Below are 23917 nucleotides of genomic sequence, written 5' to 3' on the forward strand. Positions count from 1 at the left end.
TATGTGAGATGGTTTCTTTGATGTATGAAAGTAATTTTTGTCTTTGCACATTTGCTTACAGTTTGGAATGTTATTTTTAATATACAGTAAAATGTCAGCCCAGGCAAGCAAAGTGAACCGTGGGTGTAATATTAAAATTACAAACTCATTCAAGAAGCATGTGAGAACCTAGGACACTAATTTTTGAAGCTTTGATGGTGGAGTTCCTTCCCATTCTTGCTAGATGTACAGCTTCAGTTGGTCAACAGTCCATGGTCTCCGTTGTCATGATGAAGCGCAAAAGAGCCACACATTTTCAATGGAAGACAGGATTGCTGGCAGGCCAGTCTAGTACTCACACTCTTTTACTACCCTATTACTGTTGTAACTTATGCAGAATGTTGCTTGGCATTGTCTTGCTGAAATAAGCAGGGATGTCGCTGAAAAGATGTTGGTTGGATAGCTGCATATGTTGCTCCAAAACCTGTATGTACCTTTCAGCATTAATGGTGCCTTCACAGATGTGCACGTTACCCATGCCATGGGCGATAACACACAACCAATACCATCACAGATGTGCTGATAACAATTCGAATGGTCCTCTTCCTCTTTGGCCTAGAGGATACGACGTCCATGATTTCCAAAGACAATTTGAAATGTGGACTTGTCAGACCAATTTCAGTAAATACAGTTTGGCGCTACAGCCATAAGTGCAACTTGAAACTCTACTATGCAAAGCAAAAGCCATTCATCAACAACACCCAGAAACGCGGCCGGCTTCTCTGGGCCCGAGCTCATCTAAGATAGACTCATCCAAAGTGGAAAAGTGTTCTCTGGTCCGACGAGTCCACATTTCAAATTGTTTTGGGAAATTGTGGACGTCGTGTCCTCCGGGCCAAAGAGGAAAAGAACCATCCGGACTGTTATGGGCGCAAAGTTCAAAAGCCAGCATCTGTGATGGTATGAGGCTGTGTTAGTGCCAATGGCATGGGTAACTTACACATCTGTGAAGGCATCATTAATGCTGAAAGGTACATACAGGTTTTGGAGAAACATATGCTGCCATCCAAACAACATATTTTTCATGGACACCCCTGCTTATTTCAGCAAGAGAATGCCAAACCACATTCTGCACGTGTTACAACAGTGTGGCTTCATATTAAAACTGCGGGTACTAGACTGGCCTGCCTGCAGTCCAGACCGGTCTCCCATTGAAAATGTGTTGCACATTATGAAGCGTAAAATACGACAACGGAGACCCCGGACTGTTGAACAGCTGAAGCTGTACATCAAGCAAGAATGGGAAAGAATTCCACCTACAAAGCTTCAACAATTAGTGTCCTCAGTTCTCAAACGTTTATTGAATGTTGTTAAAAGAAAAGGAAATGTAACACAGTGGTAAACATGACCCTGTCCCAGCTTTTTTGGAACGTGTTGCAGCCATAAAATTCTTAAGTTAATGATTATTTGCTAACAACAATAAAGTTTTTCAGTTTGAACATTAAATATCTTGTCTTTGTAGTGTATTCAATTAAATGTAGGTGAAACATGATTTGCAAATCATTGTATTGTGTTTTTATTTATGTTTAACACAACATCCCAACTTCATTGGAATTGGGGTTGTAAGTAAATCACAAAATTATAGCGATGCAGTACACACTAAGAGTGAAATATGTTTTGATTTATATGTATATATATATATATATATATATATATGTATATATATATATATATGTATATATATATATATATATATATATATGCATGCATGGTTAAGTTTGTGCACTGATATGTTCGTATGTTTTGAATTTTAAAAAAAAACCCATCATTTTTCCAATTGCTCAGGATTCGGTGAATTTACCCTTGAGTACCTCCCAAGGTTAAGAATCACAGTTTTAGACGCTCACTCAGCTGAAATCTCACGAGAGTCACTGAACTGTTTCTTTGAAGTTATTTCAGTGTTGTATATCTTGAAGCGCAAACGGTATTTCTTTCACACATTCACATTTTTTTGCCATGTCAATGTTATGAGCTACTATTATACAAGAATGGTCACAATGTAAGGCATTTAATTCGAAAAGCGGTAGACTTGTTTTACCACTCGTGGTATGCGCATGTGATTCACCATGAAAATATGCAACCATTTAATCTCCTAAATGCTTCTTGTGTTACTTTAAAATGGCTTCTGCTAACCCCATGGTAGGGAACCTTTTGCAGGAGTTTTCAGTTTTAATGAAGTCATCTGACACCCTTACAATGAGGCCCCTTTACTCTGTTTTTTAATTTTTTTTATTATTATTTTTTTATTTTTACAATTCACTGCAGACTGGATCAAATGCACAGGCCATAGTTTGCCCAACCCAGCTCTAAAGCTTGTTCAATTTTGCACCTCCCAGAATTTTCATCATCTGGGCCATCAGTAGCTGGTTCCGTCGAGGGCCATCGACTCCAGACCCTAACACACCACCCGGGGCACCCAGAGTACCCAGCAGGAACCTCTTCACTAAGGACACTCGCATGGTATTATTATGTCTTTGGAAAACGATCTACTTGGAATTTGAAACAATTAATTTTAGAACCCCTTGTCAGTTGTATTTGATCAGGAAAAAGTGAAAACAGTCCCCATGTGTGTCTTAACACATTTTTCTCACCATGCCTGCAGGATATGTACGTGTACATCTCGCAAGAGGAGGTGTTCACAGACTTCAACAACACAGATTCTCTCTTCTGGTTCCTCCCAGACCTAGTCTACGGAGACTGGTCCACGGGGGAAAGTGGGGACGGCTGCTATGAGCACTATCAGGAGATGGCTATCCCTGAGGTGAGACTATTGGAGGCGGAGGTGGAAGCAGGTGTAAAAGTTTTCACCCCATCTGTTTGGGGGATGGGGACCAAGCCATTCTGCGAGTAATTAAAATCTGCGAGTAATTGACTTCCCATAAAATATGCCACAAGATTGTGGCAAAGCACTTAAAAGCTTGACTGGTAATCCGTTCGGATTGATTTCTTTTCTGTGGTCTGTGTGGCATATATTGCGTTTGGATAAAAGCTTAAGTAATTTGGGAAAAGGAGAGTCGGCAGTTAGACGCCTGTCTACTTCCGGTGTGATTCAATGAACTTTAGAAGAATATAATCCAATTATATTTGTCTCGTGTAGGGCACCACGTCTCTTTTTTTTATATTTGTAAATTTTAGGAAAAGTGACGAAAAAACCCTCTTATCAATCTCAGTATTTTAGAAGGCTCGCTACATGGATGAAATAATAGTTCTCGATTACAGCGGTTTTACTATTTCACTCAAATACACAAAAGGACAGGGGAGGACTTAATGAGGAGAGCCAAGCTGCCTATTTTTCTCCTTCACAGCTGAACAGAGGGGGAAGGGGCAGCAGTGCACACACACGTTATGTGAGTGACATTGGCAGAAAAAATTTACAAATTTTTTTTTCCAGAATTTATATCTTCAATAAAATTCAATGGTCGGAATTTTATTGAAGATACAAATTCTGGAATTTTTAGTAGGACTAGGCAGGCCCAAAAAATTAAATGTAAATTTGACACACCACAGAGAAGAGTAATGTTAACAATCCTGTCAAATTTGAATTAATGAAAAAATCGCTAAGTATATAAAATCAGGTTTCAAAACTTGAATAATAAGGGCCACCACCTCAGCTCTCAGACGCTGTGGATGTGTCGAATTGATGTGCCAAAAGGAATCAAACATACTGAGGGGATGATAGCTTATACGATGTAATATCACGTTAGGAGGCTCAACTTCAAAATTTAATGGTTATTCTGGACTATAATCATAAAAATAAGCACACAACTCAACTTACTCTCGTTGTTGACGACATAATGTAATAGCTGAACATGGCACCTGACGACAGTGGCATGTAGGAGGAAGTCCAGGTAGTTAGACAGTCGGCACTGCCCCCATTCACTAGTATCAAGTTACCCATGAAGCCATGTTGTCTCTGAACGTTTACAAAGATACCACTATCTGTCGTAAAATGCGCGCTGCAGAGTTGGCCGGTGGTGTTTGATGTTCAGCTCGCCATCTGCGTGTCTTTAAAAAGTCAATCGATCGCTTTTTTATTTCCTAATTTTTTGGGATTGAGGCATCCAGCGAAGACACATTTGCAGGGTGTAGCATCTTTAGCTTGCTAACTGCAAGCTGGAGTGGTAAATGGGTCTTGTTAAAGAAGCTAACCACAGCTAACTCATAACTGAGCATCATAGCCAAGCGAAATGACTCCACTTTGTACTTATATAGTGGGGGAGGGTACTCACGCTAGAAAGTATACGCATGTTTTAGTCCCGCCCAGAAAATCAGGAAACTTCAAACCGGTGAAAAAGATGCTTAAGATATAGAATGAGTACGGAAAGTATTCAGACCCCCTTACATTTTTCACTCTTTGTTAAATTGCAGCCATTTGCTAAAATAATTTAAGTTCATTTTATTTTCCTCAATGTACACACAGCACCCCATATTGACAGAAGAAAACGGAATTGTTGAAATTTTTGCAGCTTTATTAAAAAAAGAAAAACTGAAATATCACACAGCCATAAGCATTCAGACCCTTTGCTGTGAAACTAATATATTTAACTCGGGTGCTGTCCATTTCTTCTGATCATCCTTGATGGTTCTACACCTTCATTGGAGTCGAGCTGTGTTTGATTATACTGATTGGACTTGATTAGGAAAGCCACACACTTGTCTATATAAGACCTTACAGCTCACAGTGCATGTCAGAGCAAATGAAAATCATGAAGTCAAAGGACCTGCCTGAAGAGCTCAGAGACAGAATTGTGGCGAGGCACAGATCTGGCCAAGGTTACAAAAAAAATTCTGCTGCACTTAAGGTTCCTAAGAACACAGTAGCCTCCATAATCCTTAAATGGAAGACGTTATGGACGACCAGAACCCTTCCTTGAGCTTGCCGTCCGGCCAAAATGAGCAATTGGGGGAGAAGAGCCTCGGTGAGAGAGGTAAAGAAGAACCCATAGATCACCGTGGCTTACCTCCAGAGATGCAGTCGGGAGATGGGAGAAAGTTCTAGGAAGTCAACCATCACTGCAGCCCTCCACCAGTCGGGCCTTTATGGCAGAGTGGCCCGACGGAAGCCCCTCCTCAGTGCAAGACACATGAAAACCCACATTGAGTTTGCTAAAAAACATGTGAAGGACTCCAAGATGGTGAGAAATAAGATTATCTGGTCTGGTGAGACCAAGATAGAACTTTTTGGCCTTAATTCTTAGCGGTATGTGTGGAGAAAACCAGGCACCTGTCCAATACAGTGCCAACAGTGAAGCATGGTGGTGGCAGAATCATGCTGTGGGAGTGTTTTTCAGCTGCAGGGTCAGGACGACTGGTTGCAATCGAATGAAATATGAATGCGGCCAAGTACAGGGATATCCTGGACGAAAACCTTCTCCATAGTGCTCAGGACCTCAGACTGGGCCGAAGGTTCACCTTCCAACAAGACAATGACCCTAAGCACACAGCTGAAATAACAAAGGGGTGGCTTCAGAACAACTCTGTGACTGTTCTTGAATGGCCCAGGCAGAGTCCTGACTTAAACCCAATTGAGCATTTCTGGAGAGACCTGAAAATGTTTGTCCACCAATGTTCACCATCCAACCTGACAGAACTGGAGAGGATCTGCAAGGAGGAATCCCTAAATCCAGGTGTGAAAAACTTGTTTCATCATTCCCAAAAAGACTCATGGCTGTTTTAGCTCAAAAAGAGTGCCTCTACTAAATACTGAGCAAAGGATCTGAATACTTATGGCTGTGATATTTCAGTTTTTCTTTTTTAATAAATCTGCAAAACAATTCTGTTTTTTTCTGTCAATATTGGGTGATGTGTGTACATTGAGGGGGGGAAAATGAACTTAAATTATTTTAGCAAATGTAACCAAGTGAAAAATTTAAAGCGGGTTGAATAGTTTCCGTACCCACTGTAGCTCAGCAATTCAGCAGTATATTTTTGTCTTTGCATATGTTTTCAGCACTTCAGACATATTTAATCTATTTAGAAACAAAACACGGATATCTGCGTAGAGTCCCTTTAACGAAGGTGCCAGTGTGTCGAATGGAACTGTTGCTAACAGTCCCTTCGACGAGAATCTTCTCCAAAACAAGGCAGATCCTTTCCAGACAACCGGATGAGCTCCTCAAAGCTTGAGGCACTTGGTGTTTCTCAATGCCAATCAACTGTAGACAAGCTATCTGGATAATTTATTTTCTTATAGTTCCTTGTTTTGTAGTGATTGTTTTTTCACTCTAAATTTGTTTAGTAGGAAAAAAAGTTAAAAGCCTATAATAGTTAAGTTTAATTTGAAATACCTTTTCTTTTGTTTTATATATTTTTTTGCACTATATAAGAGGATGAATCACGAATATGGTGCCTGCAGGCACCAGCTAGCCCCTAAGGAACACAGGTCTGTTCTACAAGTTGCTCACCACTGATGGAACATTGTGATTTACTGTGTTAATATTTATTTATTTATTTGTTTGTGTATTAATGTACCAAATGTTATATATTTTGTTTAAAAATAAAATAGATTGTGTTCAATCGAAAAAAAGGTGTTTTTGTTTACCTACATTTTCAAAATAGTAGATTTTGGAGCAGGAATTTAAATACTGTGATACCATGTTTTTTTTGCTCAAGGTTATCGTACTATCAAAATCTGATACTGTCCCATGCTTACTGTGTCTGTGTTGATTTCTAGGCAGTGCAGCAGAATGGCTCCCTCTACATACACACATACTTCACGAAAAGTGGACTGCATCCAGACCCTAAGCGCAAAGGGCAGTATCGCAGACTCGCAACTGTTCATGCGTCACGAAGTAAGCGCATGATGTGATCAGATTTTAAACATGCAATTCATTGTAAGTTGTGGTGATGTTTTAAATTGGACCATTTTGGCTTTTCAGTGCTAAACAAATTCAAACGTAGAAAGTTCATGAAGACCAAGAATCTGCTGACAGGAGAGACGGAAGCAGATCCAGAGATGATTAAGGTGGTTATTTTGTATTGCAATTAGTACTAGTTATGGGTAAAAACATTGATTCATCAATGCAATGCACTACTTCCCCCCCAAAATTCAATATGGAGTCAGTAAATCCTCTGAATTGATTCACCTGCTGGCCCGTGTGATAGGCCTTGTATGGACCAGGGTTAAAATAGTTTGGGATTTTCCATTATAGTTAGTTTTCATTTCGTTTTGACTTTTCTTTTTCAAATTCAGTCAGTTTTAATTAGTTTTTACAGCAGGTTTGTTAGTTTTTATTAGGTTTATTTTTTTTCAAAAATGCTTTTATTTTTTATTTTTTATTGATTTGTTTTTTTCCAAGTGTGAAATAAAAAAAAAATAAAAATAAATAAAAATAAAATCCCAATAAGTATTGTGTAATACTCTAAAGAATAGTTTTTAAAAAATTAACTTAACAGATGAACAACAACAAATCAAATACAGGTACTGTATAACAGTTTACAGAATTTGAAGTGCAATAAGTGCAGTGCATAATATTGCTTCTAAGGTTAGATTGGATGCATCACAACATACAGTAAAACCATTCATGACACAAGTTGTAATATGGCCTTTTAAGAAATGGGTTATGTTTAACTTGACTAGTTTAACTAATAAAGAAAAAAATCTTATTTGCATGTTTTCCTTCCCTTGTTGCTAAATTGCAAACTTCTCAAGTGGACTTTCAGATTTGTGACTGTTAGATGGACAGAGATAGAAAGTAAGCTTTCTTTTACCTCCTGTATGAAAGTGCATCCAGTCTGTTTTTTGTTGTTGTTGTTGTGACAAAGCTTTTCAAGTTTTCCTGCTTTTGCTGAAGTAGTGCTGTGAAAATGTCCTGTTGTTGCAGTAGTTCAATCATCTGCTGTGTCAGCGAGACAAACTCCCTGCCTTTCGTGGCGGGAAACGGCACCATTTTGAGACTCGGCAGTTGTTTGTTTCTCTTGAGTTTTCCCCAAAAGACGAATAACCGACGTGCAGGTTCCGTTAAGGCGCTAGCTAGTCGGTAACAGTCTTAGCCATTTCCGTTAGCAACACGTAGCAACAAAAACAGCCTGGACATAAAAGTTGGCTTCGCAGCAAAACTTGTGCTTGATCTGGCAAGCAGTCAATAAAGACAGCGCTGTTCGATGATATCACGTCTAGTAAACGCGCAAAAAGTGAAGTACAATTCCCAAAGGACAGTTCAACCGTTATCTGTTCTGTAACCATAGATCATTTTACACTTGAGACTATGTGAATTCGAGGATGCACGTCTGGGAACAATGAGTCCCAGCCCTGGAACAATGAATCCCTGCAATTTACCATCATTGAGTACAGATACAGCAATTCTCCACTGTAGCACAGTTGTTGCTCCGCGGACCTGCTATATTGCAGATTTTTATTTGTACAATATTTTTGTCTTATCCATTGCTCTTGCTTTTTGTTATGTTTCAACATGCCACAATAGCAATTTTGTACATCCTTTTTAAGAGCAATGAACTTGCAATTCAAAGAACATTGAACATTGGCATTGTAATGTCAAACAATAAATAAAGTATCTTAGATAAATACAAATATAAATAAATCAGACTCAGGCTCTGTTTGCACAAATTGCACTGAAAACAAATATTAAACATTTGGCACATAGGTATAGAGCCATTAACCCACTAAAGAGGCCCAAAAAATGTCTTAAAACCTGCCAAATTCCAATGAATTAAATCCACCATGTATGTACTCATAAGCATTTGGGCTTTGTTACTGTTTTTAGATCAGATCAGATCCCATCCATTTTAATATCACTGTTATTTTGTAGTCTTTTTTTATTCATTATATGAATTTTATGTAATGAAAAATTTCTGATGCCTCTTTGCTTTTGAAAAAAATATTTCATCTCCTAATAAGCTTTTACCTGGTTAAATATAGGACCAATAAAATGTAAAATAAGGCCCACCCTTGAGCTGCTGGACAGTGATGTGAGACCTTTACATGTCAATCAAATGATAAAGGGCCATTTGCTAAAATAATTTGTTCATTTTTTTCCCCTTAATGTACACACAGCATCCCATATTGACAGGGAAAAAAAACAGAATTGTTGAAATTTTTGAAGATTTATTTAAAAAGAAAAACTGAAATATCCCACAGGCATAAGTATTCAGACCCTTTGCTCAGTATTTAGTAGAAGCATCCTTTTGAGCTGATACAGCTGTGAGTCTTTTTGGGAATGATGCAACAAGTTTTCACACCTGGATTTGGGGATACTCTGCCATTCCTCCTTGCAGATCCTCTTCAGTTTTGTCAGGTTGGATGGCGAATGTTGGTGGACAGCTATTTTCAGGTCTCTCCAGAGATGCTCAATTGGGTTTAAGTCAGGGCTCTGGCTGGGCCATTCAAAACAGTCACGGAGTTGTTCTGAAGCCACTCCCGTTATTTTAGCTGTGTGTTTATGGTCATTGTCTTGTTGGAAGGTGAACCTTTGGCCCAGTCTGAGGTCCTGAGCACTCTGGAGAAGGTTTTCGTCCAGGATATCTCTGTACTTGGCCGCATTCATATTTCCTTCAATTGCAACCAGTCGTCCTGCCCTGCATCGCTGTTGGGACTGTATTGGACAGGTGATGAGCAGTGCCTGGTTTTTCACCACACACCGCTTAGAATTAAGGCCAAAAAGTTCTATCTTGGTCTCATCAGACCACAGAATCTTATTTCTCACCATCTTGGAGTCCTTCAGGCGTTTTTTTTACAAACTTCATGCAGGCTTCCATGTGTCTTACACTGAGGAGAGGCTTCTGTCGGGCCACTCTGCCATAAAGCCCCGACTGGTGGAGGGCTGCAGTGAGCTCAGCCACAATGATCATTGGGTTCTTCTTTAAGTCTCTCACCAAGGCTTTTCTACCCCGATTGCTCAGTTTGGCTGGACGACCAGCTCTAGGAAGGGTTCTGGTCGTCCCAAATGTCTTCCATTTAAGGATTATGGAGTCCACTGTGCTCTTAGGAACCTTAAGTGGAGCATAATTTTTTTGTAACCTTGGCTAGATCTGTACCTTGCCACAATTCTGTCTTTGAGCTCTTCAGGCAGTTCCTTTGACTTCATGATTCTCATTTGGTCTGACATGCACTGTGAGCTGTAAGTTCTTATATAGACAGGTGTGTGGCTTTCCAATCAAGTACAATCGTTATAATCAAACAGCTGGACTCCAATAAAGGTGTAGAACCATCTCAAGGATGATCAGAAGAAATGTACAGCACCCAAGTTTAATACGTGTCACAGCAAAGGGTCTGTATACTTATGGCTCTTTTTCAATCTGCAAAAATTTCAACAATTCAGTTGTTTTTCTGTCAATATGGGGTGCTGTGTGTACATTGAGGGGAAAAATTAATTTAAATGAATTTAGCAAATGGCTGCAATATAACAGAGTGAAACATTTAAGGGGATCTGAATACTTTTCGTACCCACTCTGCAGTCATACGTACCAGTCTTATTGGAATGAAAGTGTAGGCTTCACCTTTTTCATAACCTCTACGTGGTGTTGGCATATTGGAATGAAAGTGTACAGCTTTTTCATAACCTCTAGATGGTGGCATACATTTATAAAATGTGAAAGTCCCCCCCCCCCTTATACCTATGTATAATGCGCACTATTGACAATTTTTGGGAAAGAAAGTGTGCATTATACACGAGAAATATGGTAAGTACTCTTGTGCAAACATAAAATTGCTGATATGAAATATTTATTATGTGGCCCCTTCTCTTGATCGATGAGTGTGATAACTCTTTAACACCTAATGAATCAAGCAGACACTACAGTTGGGTTTTGAACATTAAAATGAAATATTCTCAGTTTTAAGCTGCTACCAAAACATGCACGCACCCACGCAGGAGTTTTTACGGATGGGCCTGGGGAGTATGTGGCTTACTCTGAGAGGCGCACCAACAGTGAAAACATTACATGAGGATTTATACTTCATAGTCATGATACTCATTTTATACATCTCACATGCAACAACCCGTGATACATTGAGTATATTCGATACATCCCTCACCCCTAAATTGGCGCATTTAAATAAATATCAAATCTAATTGCAACATAAAGAATCGATAGCAAATCGAATTACAACCTAAAGAATCAATAAAGGGTTTTGGTAACCTCTTTTTGGCAGCTGCCAAAATGTGTCAGTGTACCTCTTTCTGGTGTTGTGGCACAATCTGCTACCCCCCAATAAAAGATGCCAGGATTTAACCAGAGAGCTATAAATAGTTTTCAAATAATCTCATTGGATTATTTGATTAATTGAGGCCGTCTCAACAACAGTCAGGCACCGTGCACTCCAATTTATTGGACATGTTGTGCGTCTGTGTAACGGCACTCCAGCCATGCCGGTGATCCAGGCAGCCACCCAACCTCCTCCTCCCGGCTGGTGACGCCCCAAGTGAGGTCCCAAGCTCTCCTGAGTGTCAGGTTGCGGGGTTCTGCCCCGTCCACCTTTATCCACCAGGCACAAGACCGGACTGTCTATCGGGAGATGGTTGCTACGGCCGACCTCCGGCCAGGCGCTCACTAGAGAAATTGGATTTTTCCTTTGTTGGATAATGACGTCTTTATTTTGGTATAGTACAAGGAGTAACAATTCAATTGTGATTCTCTCGTCATTCATTACTGTCAATAAGAATACCAATTAGGGATTTATAGTGCAAGTCCGACCTCTCGTAGAAAAGCTCAGTTCTGACCGTCTCCTCTCATTTTGCGTATGTGTCCTCGCCACAATAACCGCAGAAATCGTTCCACGCAGCAGTGCCAATTTGCACATGCCTTTCAGACACAAGACACAAAATGAGCCTTCCCATATTGTCTCAGGTTTGATTAATCACATTGCACATGCTTAAGTCATGTATTTGCATCTACTCCCAAGTATTTAGTGTTTTGGGGTAGAACAACGCAAAATGGACTGAGCAGCAATTTTGTCCATTGTGCCCGGTTAGTAGATGTGCCCTTTTTTAGTTATCGTGATGTACAGTTGGTGCCAGTAACGTAAACCCTTACTTGAGTGAAGCAAAACGACATTTAACAAATTAACACCTTCCTTTGAATGGAAAAAAGCCTTTCCAGAAGTGTATTGATTATTGACATCTGTGCAATTTAATTTCCTCTCAGCGGGCTGAGAGCCACGGTCCAGTGGAGATCATCTCTCACTGGCACCCCAACCTCACCATCAACATGGTGGACGACCACACAGCCTGGGTGAAAGGCTCTGTCCCACCTCCGCTAGACCAACGTAAGTTTTTCAACTGCAACATACCTGTATGTGAAATATTGAAGATGTGTTCAGAGACACCTTTGACATTCCTCTACTCCGTCTTCCACCAGATGTGAAGTTTGATGCGGTGAGCGGTGACTACTACCCAATAGTGTACTTCAATGACTACTGGAACCTTCAGAAGGACTACTATCCCATCAACAACACCCTGACAACACTACCGCTGCGCCTTAACTACTGCCCGCTGTCCTTGTGGCGCTGGCAACTCTACGCTGCCCAGAATGCTCGCTCGATGTGGAACTTCCTGCCTGAGGACACCTACGAGCAGTCTGACGAGGATCAGGACTCTGTCAAGGTAGGGTGGATGTAACAATCTCTCTGCTGCTTTGAACAGTGGCACTTATTTCATAGTTCTGGACTTAAAAATAATTTCTGCAGAGAGAAATTCCTCCCAAAATACAGTGGCACCAGAAATTATTCACACCCCTTCACTTTTTCCACATTTTGCTATGTTAGACTTAAAGCTGCTTTGAGTAGAGTTTTCTTTAAAAAAAAAAAAAAAAAAAAAAAAAAAAATCTACATAAAATATCCCATAATGACAAAGTAAAAAAAATTTTTTTACAGACAATTGTGCAAATTTATTGAAAATGTAAACATTTAAACATAATAGGTACATAAGTATTCACACCCTTAGCTTAATATTTTCTTGAAGCACCTTTGGCAGCAATCACAGCCTTCACAAGTCTTCTTGGGTATGTCTCTATGAGCTCTGCACACCTGTTGTGGGGCATTTTGTCCCATTCTTCTCTGCAGATCCTCTCAAGGTCAGTCAGATTGGATGTACAGCGTCAGTGGACAGCCATTTTTCGGTCTTTCCAAAGATGTTCGATTGGATTCAAGTCCTGGCTGTGGCTGGGCCACTTAAGGAGATTCACAGGCTGCTCCTGAAGCCACTCCTTTGGTATCTTGGCTGTGGCCCTTGGGTGATTGTCGTGTTGGAACATGAAGCGACGCCCTAGTCTGAGTTCCAGAGCACTCTGGAGCAAGTTCTCTTGAAGAATTTCTCTATTTGGCAGCTGTCATCTTACACTCTATGCGGACTAGTCACCCAGTTCCTGCAGCAGAAAAACAGCCCCACAGCATGATGCTGCCACCACCATGCTTCACAGTAGGGATGTTGTTAGCCAGGTGATGAGCAGTGCCTCTTCTCGAGATATGACGCTTGCAATTCAGGCCAAAAAAAAATCTATTTTGGTTTCATCAGACCAGATAATTTTGTTTCTGCAGGTCTGAGAATCCTTAAGGTGCCATTTGGCAAACTCCAATTGGACTGCCATGTGCCCTTTAGTGAAAAGTGGCTTCCGTCTTGCCACTGTACCATAAAAGCCTGATTGGTGCCTTGACACAATGCGGTCTCGAAGGTCTGCAGACAATTCCTTAGACTTCATTGCTTAGTTTCTGCTCTGATATGCACTGCCAACTATGAGACCTTATATAGACAGGTGTGCCATTCCAAATTATGTTCAATCAACTGAATTTACCACAGGTGGACTCCATTAGAGTTGTAGAAGCATCTCAAGGATGTTCAGTGGAAATCAGATGCACCTGAGCTTAAGTTTGAGTGTCATAGCAAAGGGTGTGAATACTTATGTACCTATTATTATTTTGTTTTTATAAATGTACACAAATTCCTGAAAATATGTTTTTACGTTGTCGTCATGGGATATTTTATGTAGATTTTTATAAAGAAAACTATATTCAAATCAGCTTTAGAATAAGACTATAGCAGCAAAATGTGGAAAAAGTGAAGGGGTGTGTTTACGTACTGGTGGCACTGTAGACTCAGTAGTACTTTTAGGCTTGTTTTCTAATAAAATTAGATTTTATGCCAAATTGTGGCCCTCCCACATTTTGGTCATGTCAAACTGACACATCAGGAACACGAGGCGATTACATTTCCTCATTGAACTATATAGTGTACGGTGTAAATTTTGCCTATATTGAAAGTCTGGATGTTTTTATTTTTTTATTTTTTATTTTTTTTTGTGGACAATAAGTAGGGTTCGGAATCATTTGAATTTGAGCGATTCCAGTCCCAATTCCGGTTCCTTATTTCGATTCCAGTTCCTAACGATTCTCGATTCCGATTGTTTTAGTGGGCTGGGTCATGTTTTAAATAAATGGTGTCCAAATTATGAACATCCATTTGGACTGGTGTAAAATCCGCCAACTCCGGAGGTAGACGATGCGCCGCTTCCTCTTCTACGTCGCTTTCGTCAGACTCATTGTCAGTTGCAGGTACAGATACACAGGCCTAGAGCGCCCTCTTGCATTTTCAGTGTGAAAATAACATTAAAATTATATAATAATGTGTTAAAAATTTCACATATAAATCGCTCCGGTGTATAAGTCGCACCCCCGGCCAAACTATGAAAAAAAAACTGCGACTTATAGTCAGAAAAATACGGTAGTTCAGTGAGGAAATGTCATCGCTTACTGCTCGTTACATGCCAGGCTGTGACAGGCTGTTGTGTCGAAAATGTGGGCGGGCCAAAGTCTGGCTGAAAATCAAATATTTAATCAGAAAACTAGCCTAAATTTACTACTGAGTATATTTTGGGGTGATATTTTTTCTACAGACATCATTTGTAAGTCCAGAACTATGAAATAAGTGCAAATATTCACAAACTTTTATCTTGTGATATGAAGTAACCTAAACTTCTAGTGCTTTAAGTATTACAATTATCTTTAAAGGTGGCCCTACTGGAAACCAACCCCTACCTCCTGGGACTCACCATTGTGGTCTCCATTGTACACAGCATCTTTGAGTTTCTGGCCTTTAAGAATGGTAAAGTCAAGACAACACCATGTGTATGCTTAAGACACTTCCTTGTTGTACCTTGCTGTTTTCATCCACTCTGACCTTCTCTAGACATCCAGTTCTGGAACAGCCGACAGTCTTTGGAAGGCCTCTCCGTGCGCTCCATCATCTTTGGAGTGTTTCAGTCTCTGGTGGTGCTGCTGTACATTCTTGACAATGAGACCAACTTTGTGGTGCAGGTCAGCGTCTTCATCGGCCTTCTTATCGACCTCTGGAAAATCACCAAAGTCATGGATGTCAAAGTAAGTCAAAACCATGCACAATATCTTTTATGATTGTTGCAGGTCTCGATGTCAGAATTTGTTTTGTCTTTCCATAGTTGGACAGAGAGAACAAAATTGCAGGATTCCTCCCAAGACTTGTGTTCAAAGACAAGTCGACATATGTGGCATCTTCTACCAAAATCTATGACGATGTAAGTCTAAAGCATTGCTGAACTACTTGAGAAAAAAAATTATGATGTGTACTTATTTTTTACCTGGTCCCTCTGGCTCTGTACACAGATGGCCTTCAAGTACTTGTCGTGGCTGCTTTACCCTCTGTTTGGCTGCTATGCCATCTACAGTTTATTGTATGTCGAGCACAAAGGCTGGTACTCATGGGTACTCGGCATGCTCTATGGCTTCTTGCTAACCTTCGGTAAGTAAGGTAACATTGTATTTTCGTTCCAGTCGGACACTGTGCTTCTTAGGTCTGCCGCACACAGAGCGACGCGGCCGAACGAGACTGAACTGGACAGTTCATTTTCTTTCCACATTAATGTACACATAGCACCCCATATTGACAGAAAAAAACCAGAATTGTTGAAATTTTTGCACATTTATTAAAAAAGAAAAACTGAAATATCACACAGCCATAAGTATTCAGATCCTTTGCTCAGTATTTAGTAGACGCACCCTTTTGAGCTAATAGAGCCGTGAGTCTTTTTGGGAATGATGCAACAAGTTTTCACACCTGGATTTGGCGATCATCTCCCATTCCTCCTTGCAAATCCTCTCCAGTTCTGTCAGGTTGGATGATGAATGTTGGTGGGCAGCCATTTTCAGGTCTTTCCAGAGATGCTCAATTGGGTTTAAGTCAGGGCTCTGGCTGGGCCATTCTAAAACAGTCACGAAGTTGTTCTGAAGCCACTCCTTCGGTATTTTAGCTGTGTGCTTAGGGTCATTGACTTTTTTGAAGTTGAACCTTCGGCCCAGTCTGAGGTTCTGAGCACTCTGGAGAAGGTTTTCGTCCAGGATATCTCTGGACTTGGTCACATTCATCTTTCCTTCGATTGCAACCAATCTCCCTGTCCCTGCAGCTGAAAAACACCCCCACAGCATGATGCTGCCACCACCATGCTTCACTGTTGGGACTGTATTGGACAGGTGATGAGCAGTGCCTGGTTTTCTCCACACATGCCACTTAGAATTTAGGCCAACAATTTCTATCTTGGTCTCATCAGATCAGAGAATCTTATTTCTCACCATCTCGGAGTCCTTCACATGTTTTTTAGCAAACTCAATGTGGGCTTTCATGTGTCTTGCACTGACGAGAGGCTTCCGTCGGGCCACTCTGCCATAAAGCTCCGACTGGTGGAGGGCTGGAGTGATGGTTGACTTTCCAGAACTTTCTCCAATCTCCTGAATGCATCTCTGGAGCTCAGCCACAGTGATCTTTGGGTTCTTCTTTACCTCTCTCACCAAGGCTCTTCTTCCCGAATTGCTCAGTTTGGCCGGACGGCCAGCTCGAGGAAGGGTTCTGACCGTCCCAATCAGTATAATCAAACACAGCGGGACTCCAATGAAGGTGTAGAACCATCTTAAGGATGATGAGAAGAAATGGACAGCACCTGACCGAGTTCAATATGAGTGCCACAGCAAAGGGTCTGAATACTTACGGCTGTATGATATTTCAGTTTTTATTTTTTAATAAATCAGTAAAAATTTCAACAATTAAGTTTTTTTCCTGTCAATATGGGGTGCTGTGTGTACATTTAATGAGGAAAAAAATTAACTTCAATGATTTTAACAAATGGCTGCAATATAACAAAGAGTGAAAACTTTAAGGGGGTCTGAAGACTTTCCGTCCCCACTGGTTGTGTGTGTGTGTGTGTGTGTGTGTGTGTGTGTGTGTGTGTGTGTGTGTGTGTGTGTGTGTGGGACACACACACGCTTTCTATTTTTTTAGCTCTAAATTTGATGATACAGTACACATTAATGTACCGGTACTCAAAATGTGTATTGGCCCAACTCAGGCAACTTAATTATAATAAAGAATAATAATAAAAAAACAGGAATGGATTTTAACATATTAGCATATACTTGAAATATGACATTTATGCTCATGGAAAGTTAACAATAAGGAACTTCTAGGAATGTGCAGAATGCTTTTATATTTTCATGTAATTTTATGGTGCATTTATACATTTATATTTTATTTTATTAGTTTAGCATGGGTGGCATGGTGTTCGACTGGTTAGATCGTCTGCCTCACAGTTCTGAGGACCGGGGTTCAATCCCCGGCCCCGCCTGTGTGGAGTTTGCATGTTCTCCCCATGCCTGCGTGGGTTTTCTCCGGGCACTCCGGTTTCCTCCCACATCCCAAAAACATGCATGGTAGGTTAATTGACAACTATAAATTGCCCGTAGGTGTGAATGTGAGTGCGAATGGTTGTTTGTTTGTATGCGCCCTGCGATTGGCTGGCAACCAGTTCAGGGTGTACCCCACCTCCTGCCCAATGATAGCTGGGGTAGGCTCCAGCACGCCCGCGACCCTAGTGAGGAGAAGCGGCTCAGAAAATGGGTGGATGGATGGATAGTTTAGCAATGTTAGGCTATTATAACAGTCCATGTAGCTACATGCGTGACTCTGCTCATCTACAAACCACACATCTGCTTGTCCTTCTGTTTGAAGTTAAGTCATTTAAATTGTCACAATTGCTAACCTGTCTGACGTCTGCGACACTATTTTCCTGCAATTCAAGTTTCGAATTGCAGCACAACTAATCAACCACTCATGAAAACTAGTTGCACAACCCTGCACACCAGCTCTGGATGCGGCGGACCTTTGACCGCCAGATTCTTGCCTCTCTTAGTGACTTGACTTGGACCACTGTTTTTCTACTTGCATCATGGTTGCATGTTCAGTTCCCAATTGTCTCTGCGAATGCGCTGACTCCAAAATGTTTCACATCTCTCTCTCTCTCTCTCTCTCTCTCTCTCTCTCTATTTCAGGCTTCATCACAATGACGCCGCAGCTATTCATTAACTACAAAATGAAGTCAGTGGCCCACCTCCCGTGGAGGATGCTCACATACAAGGCTCTCAATACGTTCATTGATGACCTGTTTGCCTTTGTCATCAAGATGCCCATGATGTACAGGATAGGATGCCTCAGAGATGGTACATCTGCTCTTAAATCATAATTTACACAAATAGTCTATTTTGTACATACTGTCACTGAAATGCAATGAATGAATGGCAGTACCCACTAAAACTGCCTCTGGTTACACCATCCCCTTCCTTTGTAAATACAGTGCCTTGAAAAAGTATTTATACCCCTTGAAGGTTTTCACATTTTTCCGATTTTATGATTGACCAACACAATGTAGCACAAGTTTCAAGTAGAATGTAAATTATACATAGTTTTCAAAGTGTTACATTTTTGTACATTTATATTCAGCCTACCTGCATCAATACTTTGTAGATTCATCTTTTGCGGCAATTAGAGATGCAGGTATTTCTGGTGGGTTCGTTGGTCTTCATGTTGCTGTTGTTCACTGGTGTTCTCTAACAAACCACTGAGGCTTTCAAAGAACAGATGTATTTCTATTAAGAGTAAATTATACACAGGTGGACTCTATTTACTAATTAGGTGGCTTTTGGGGGCAATTTATTGCACTGGATTGTATTTAGGGGTATCAGAGTACAGGGGGCTGAATACAAATGTACACCACTTTTCAGATTTACTTTATTTTCACTTAGAATTTTGAAAACCGTATATCATTTTCATTCCACTTCACAATTATGTGCGACTTTCTGTTGTTTGTCAAACAAATCTCAACAAAATTTCAAGTTTGTGATTGTAAGGTGACAAAATGTGAAAAAGGTCAAGGCGTATGAGTACTTTTTTAAGGTGCTGTACCTTTACTGTGACTGATACGACAATGTATCATGGTGGACGTCTTTAACATAAATCACAGATGTGGCATCTGTAAAGCTGCCATTTACGGTGTTTATATTATTTTAACACTGACCAGAAGAGTGTTAGAGATTGCAAAGAAACAAAATAATTGGCATCTGTGGATAAAAAGATGAGCAAAGCACATTTGCTGGAAAGGCGACAGAAGGTTGGTGAGAATTTTGGAGTGGGTTCACTTCATGCTTGAGAAGAAAAGCATAATGTACAGTAAAAAATATTTGTATTAAAGTATTAACGGATGAAAGAGAGAAATGTACCCTTCTCTGAATGGAAAACATGGTAAGGCTTCCCACTTTAATTAATTTTAGGTTAAATTAGATTTATACTTTTTCAATCCTGTAGATATTCTGTTTTTTGTTAGCAACTGAGTTCAAATGGGCTATTGGAGATGCCAATGGTTCCAATTTCTCGGTATTTTGTACAGACACTTGCCATGTGGTCACCATTACGAGAAAGTCGAAAATGTTCGGGAGACCAAGCGAATAGACTTCAAGCGCTTAACATGTATGTAGCGTGGCTTGTGATTGCAAGACAAAAATAATCACATGCTTCAATTAAGGCAGCGTAACTTCTGATTGTCCGACAACTTTTGGTCAGTTGCCTGGCTGTATCTAAATTTTAAGCACAACGGCTCATTATTCTATACCAAGACAAGACTACCACAATATCGAGGCACTTTAAATTTCGCAATATCGTGAATATTGTGATATTCCTACTAGACATGCATAAGTACATGTAAGTCACCTTAATGAGCACCTACATGGTCACTTACATGTGTAAACATGTACATATGTATTTAAACACATACACGCCCACATATGTATATATACACACACAGACCTTAAACCCAAATACTGTAGTCAGAACCATCATGTACATAAAAACCGGTAACACATATTTTATAGTCTATGCATTCTGAGAGTTCTGTGTTTTCATTTTTACTTTTTAGATCTGCATAATAAATTTTCTTAAAATTACATTTTTTTAAATCAGTTTAGCTTTCTTAAAGGACAACGACTGGATGACAAGGACTGATATTTCTTGTAATGTGTTTTTCAGTAAATAAAACTTATTACATATTTATCAATTAAGTGACAAGACAGTATTGAATAAAAAAAAAAAAAAAAAAAAAGTCAATATTTTGTCACTCAAAATTATTCAAAGAAAGGAAGAACAGAGTTTTTCTGGTAGCGTGTTTGTTTTGGCTGAGATGCAAATGTTCCTGACAAACCAAAATGTTCCTGACAAAATATCCAGAATGTTCCTGAGACATGATGATAGAGGTTGGCATCTCTGATTGGCTGCATGATGGCTTGGTGGTTACGTCTATTTTACAGTTCCGAGGTTCAGATCGCTGCTCTAGCCTATCTGTGTTCCTTTCATTGTTCTCCCCATGCTTGCGTGTGTTTTCTCCGAGGACTCTGGATTCCGCTCACATTCATAAAACATGCATGTTGGATTCACTGGGACCGTGGGGTGTAAATGTGAGTGTGAATAGTTGTCTGTAAGTGCCTTGAAATTGGCTAGTGACCAGCCCACTGTGTACTCCTTCTCTCCCCAAAGTCAGCTGTGATGAGCTGCAGCTCACCTGCAACCCTAATGAGGACAAGTGCAAAAGAAAATATATGGAAAATTACTAATAAAGGCCTATTATATCACTGCCACCACACGACAAAATGCATTAACACGTCCTCTGTCCTCTCTGCAGATGTTGTGTTCTTCATCTACCTGTATCAGCGCTGGATTTATCGAGTGGACCCCAATAGGGTCAACGAGTATGGCACCAGTGGAGTGGTCCACCACCAGGATGACACAACGGCAGTCGATGCCCCGGCGGCAGCCATCACAGCCAAACCAGACAGGGAGAAAAAGAACAATTAAGCCAGACAAAGACGCCCACCCCCAATGTTCAGCCTCCCTGGCTCTCGGCGCCAGAGCAAAGAGTACTTGTGGAAATTAGGCAGTTGGGGTCGGCTGTCATGGACATGGACATCACTTTAGGGAAAAGAAAAAAGAAAAAAAATGAAGATCAACTGTTTCCTCTGATTCCAGTACACATCCACAGAGAATCGTCATCATTGTAGACTTGGTAAATTTGTATTTTTCTTCCCCGCCCTCTCGTTTTTGCAGTTAAAGTGAAGTAAAACAAAACGTGATGTACTGTATTCTGTTTGATTTTGAGAGGGTACAGTGTCTTGGAATTGAGGCTGGTGGAGTTTTCGTTTGGACATTTATTTTACGTGGAAGAAAAGCCAAGTGAAGCATTTCTTTGTCTAAATTCCTTGTGAATCTTTTCATTCCACTTGAGCATCGAGTTGTTTGGAAAAAACTGGAAAATCACCCTGGAATGAAGCCAACAGGACATGAGCGACAAGACTGACGACTACCCTCAATTATTTTTTAGCAAATTGTTCATGTTCTAAACTGGAACAGAAAAAAAGCAGCCTTGTTGGTATTAATATAAAACATATTGTCAGAGTTGTTTTTCCATCACCAATTAATTCTTTTTTGTATGTCCCCAATGTGTACAGAATTCCAGCTTGTTAATGAGTGCCCATGTCCTAGGTGTCTCGCAGTAATTTACCAATCTAATCACCCCCCTCTGACTGGGTGTTTCATGTTGATGCTCCAAAGCAGTTCACACGCACGCACAATTGCTGTCACTTGTTTTCGTTGAGAGGGTTGTGAATCTTAACAAAACAGATTCCATACTGCTAGATATTGAATTTTGAGCATCCGTGTTTGTAGTAAAACTTAAGTGTGATTGAAAATGTCTATGCAAAGACTTTATTTGTGACGAGAGTATGTAATTTGTCTATCATTGTTTGCAGTACAGTAATGCAGCCCTATGGGGGGCACAAGCCAATGCAAACTGTAGCCCGGTCCCAAGTCCAGATAAATACAGAGGGTTGTGTCAGGAAGGGCATCTGGCTTAAAACTTTGCCAAACAAATATGAGTGTTCATCCAAAGAATTCCATACCGGATCGTTCGTGGCCCAGGTTAACAATGTCCGCTACCGGCGACGTTAACCTGCAGGGCGCCAGTGGAAATTCAACTACTTTGGGTCAAAGACAAAGGAGTGGTGGAAAGCGGGTTCTAGGTGGTTTGCATGTGCGGGTTTTGGCTTGGTTTCCTGTTTTGGCCTTGTGGCATTTTGTTTTGGGGGGGCGCGCCGGGGCTCGGCATTTTGGCGAGGGGGGTGGCTTCGCAAAAGCGCCGGTGATTTATTTATTTATTTCAAAAACTATATTTTATTTTTCTTTGGATGGAGCCGGGTTCTGTGGGGCGCTGCCTCCTTTCCCGATTTTCACCGTTGGGGCGCGGAGTTGGAATTTGGGGTGCTGTGGGATGTCGTTTGTGTGGGCTTTGTCTCGGTTCATTGTGGTGTAGGGTTGCTGCGGTGGAGTTTTGGCTCTGTTTAGTTTGCCCTTCCCCCTTGGGACTGGCGCTTCGATCGGGCTTGGGACCTCCCTGGGTCCTGGCTGATCTGTGGCGTTCCCTCGGCTGGGTCTCCTGGTGGACGGGCTCGCTAACTCGGCCCCAACCGCCCCCACCCCCTTCTTGGGGGCAGGCTCACCCTCACTCGATGCGCCGGCACAGCAACTCCATACACCAATTGACTAACCTGCATGTGGTGTAGTGTTCATTCACTAAAACGTTCGACAGAAACTATAGACTTTAATTACTTGTGCTAGGTTCACTAATAACAACACAGGTTATACTAACATATCAACTCACAGGTTTGTACAGGTGTTGAGACACTAAAAAAGAATCCCACCACACCACTCGCCAGTAACACTGCCTTGCTCATTTCCCCACATCCTGTCCTTCTCTGTCCTCTATCTGGTTCTCTTGGTGCATGTCTTCACCGGGTATCCCCCCCCCCCCCCAAATCTATAAATAACTTATGTTCAAATATAAGACTGTCTCACTATTGTTCTGCTTTATTTTTCACCCCTAGTACCTCTGTCTGCCCCCCCCCCCCCCCCCCCCCCCTGTCCGGCTGCATTTTCAAGAAACATCAGAATAATTAAACATTTAAAAATAAACCGACGGAGTATTTCAAACTCCCCTGTTGCACAGCAAAACTGTGGCAGCACAAAGGCATACAGATCCACCATTCTGCAAGACCGTACAGCTGAACAGGACGGGTTAAAAAAAAAAAGAGGTTGATATATTGTGTGCCCAGGAGAGCAGGTGTAAACACAGTAAGGCTAGAAGTTTAGGGGCAGGGTTAAAATTATTTTACCATTGTGTAGCTGGGAAGAGAAATAGACGATGGGTTATTTTTAAAGGAAGAGTTAGTTAAAAATGTCTTGGAGGTGAAAAGATTATCAGATCGAGTGATGAGGCTGAAACTTGAAATTGAGGGTGTTATGTATAATGTGATTAGTGGCTATGCCCCACAGGTAGGATGTGACCTAGAGGTGAAAGAAATTCTGGAAGGAACTAGACGAAGTAGTTCTGACAGAGTCGTGATTGGTGCAGGAAACGGGGTGATGAAGAAGTGATAGCTAAGTTTGGCATACAGGAAAGGAACTTGGAGGGACAGGTGGTGCTAGACTTTGCGAAAAGGATGGAAGTGGCTGTAGTGAACACTTTCTTTCA

The 23917-nt window shown here is 40.9% G+C and overlaps 1 protein-coding gene across 1 annotated transcript in view; it reads left to right on the forward strand.

Moving 5' to 3' along the window:
- The window catches only part of clptm1 (CLPTM1 regulator of GABA type A receptor forward trafficking), a 34525-nt gene extending 12739 nt beyond the window's left edge, over positions 1 to 21786 (forward strand). The window contains exons 3-14 of the mRNA XM_061783256.1: positions 2376 to 2499; positions 2642 to 2800; positions 6713 to 6830; positions 6918 to 7003; positions 12142 to 12262; positions 12355 to 12599; positions 15000 to 15093; positions 15178 to 15368; positions 15446 to 15541; positions 15630 to 15765; positions 18342 to 18509; positions 21017 to 21786. Of these exons, the coding sequence (XP_061639240.1) occupies positions 2376 to 2499; positions 2642 to 2800; positions 6713 to 6830; positions 6918 to 7003; positions 12142 to 12262; positions 12355 to 12599; positions 15000 to 15093; positions 15178 to 15368; positions 15446 to 15541; positions 15630 to 15765; positions 18342 to 18509; positions 21017 to 21189 (1711 nt within the window). The 3' untranslated portion in view covers positions 21190 to 21786. The remainder of the gene's footprint in view (positions 1 to 2375; positions 2500 to 2641; positions 2801 to 6712; positions 6831 to 6917; positions 7004 to 12141; positions 12263 to 12354; positions 12600 to 14999; positions 15094 to 15177; positions 15369 to 15445; positions 15542 to 15629; positions 15766 to 18341; positions 18510 to 21016) is intronic.
- The last annotated feature ends 2131 nt before the right edge of the window (positions 21787 to 23917 follow it).

Source organism: Phyllopteryx taeniolatus, chromosome 8 (genome assembly GCF_024500385.1).
Source record: "Phyllopteryx taeniolatus isolate TA_2022b chromosome 8, UOR_Ptae_1.2, whole genome shotgun sequence".
Taxonomy (NCBI): domain Eukaryota; kingdom Metazoa; phylum Chordata; class Actinopteri; order Syngnathiformes; family Syngnathidae; genus Phyllopteryx; species Phyllopteryx taeniolatus.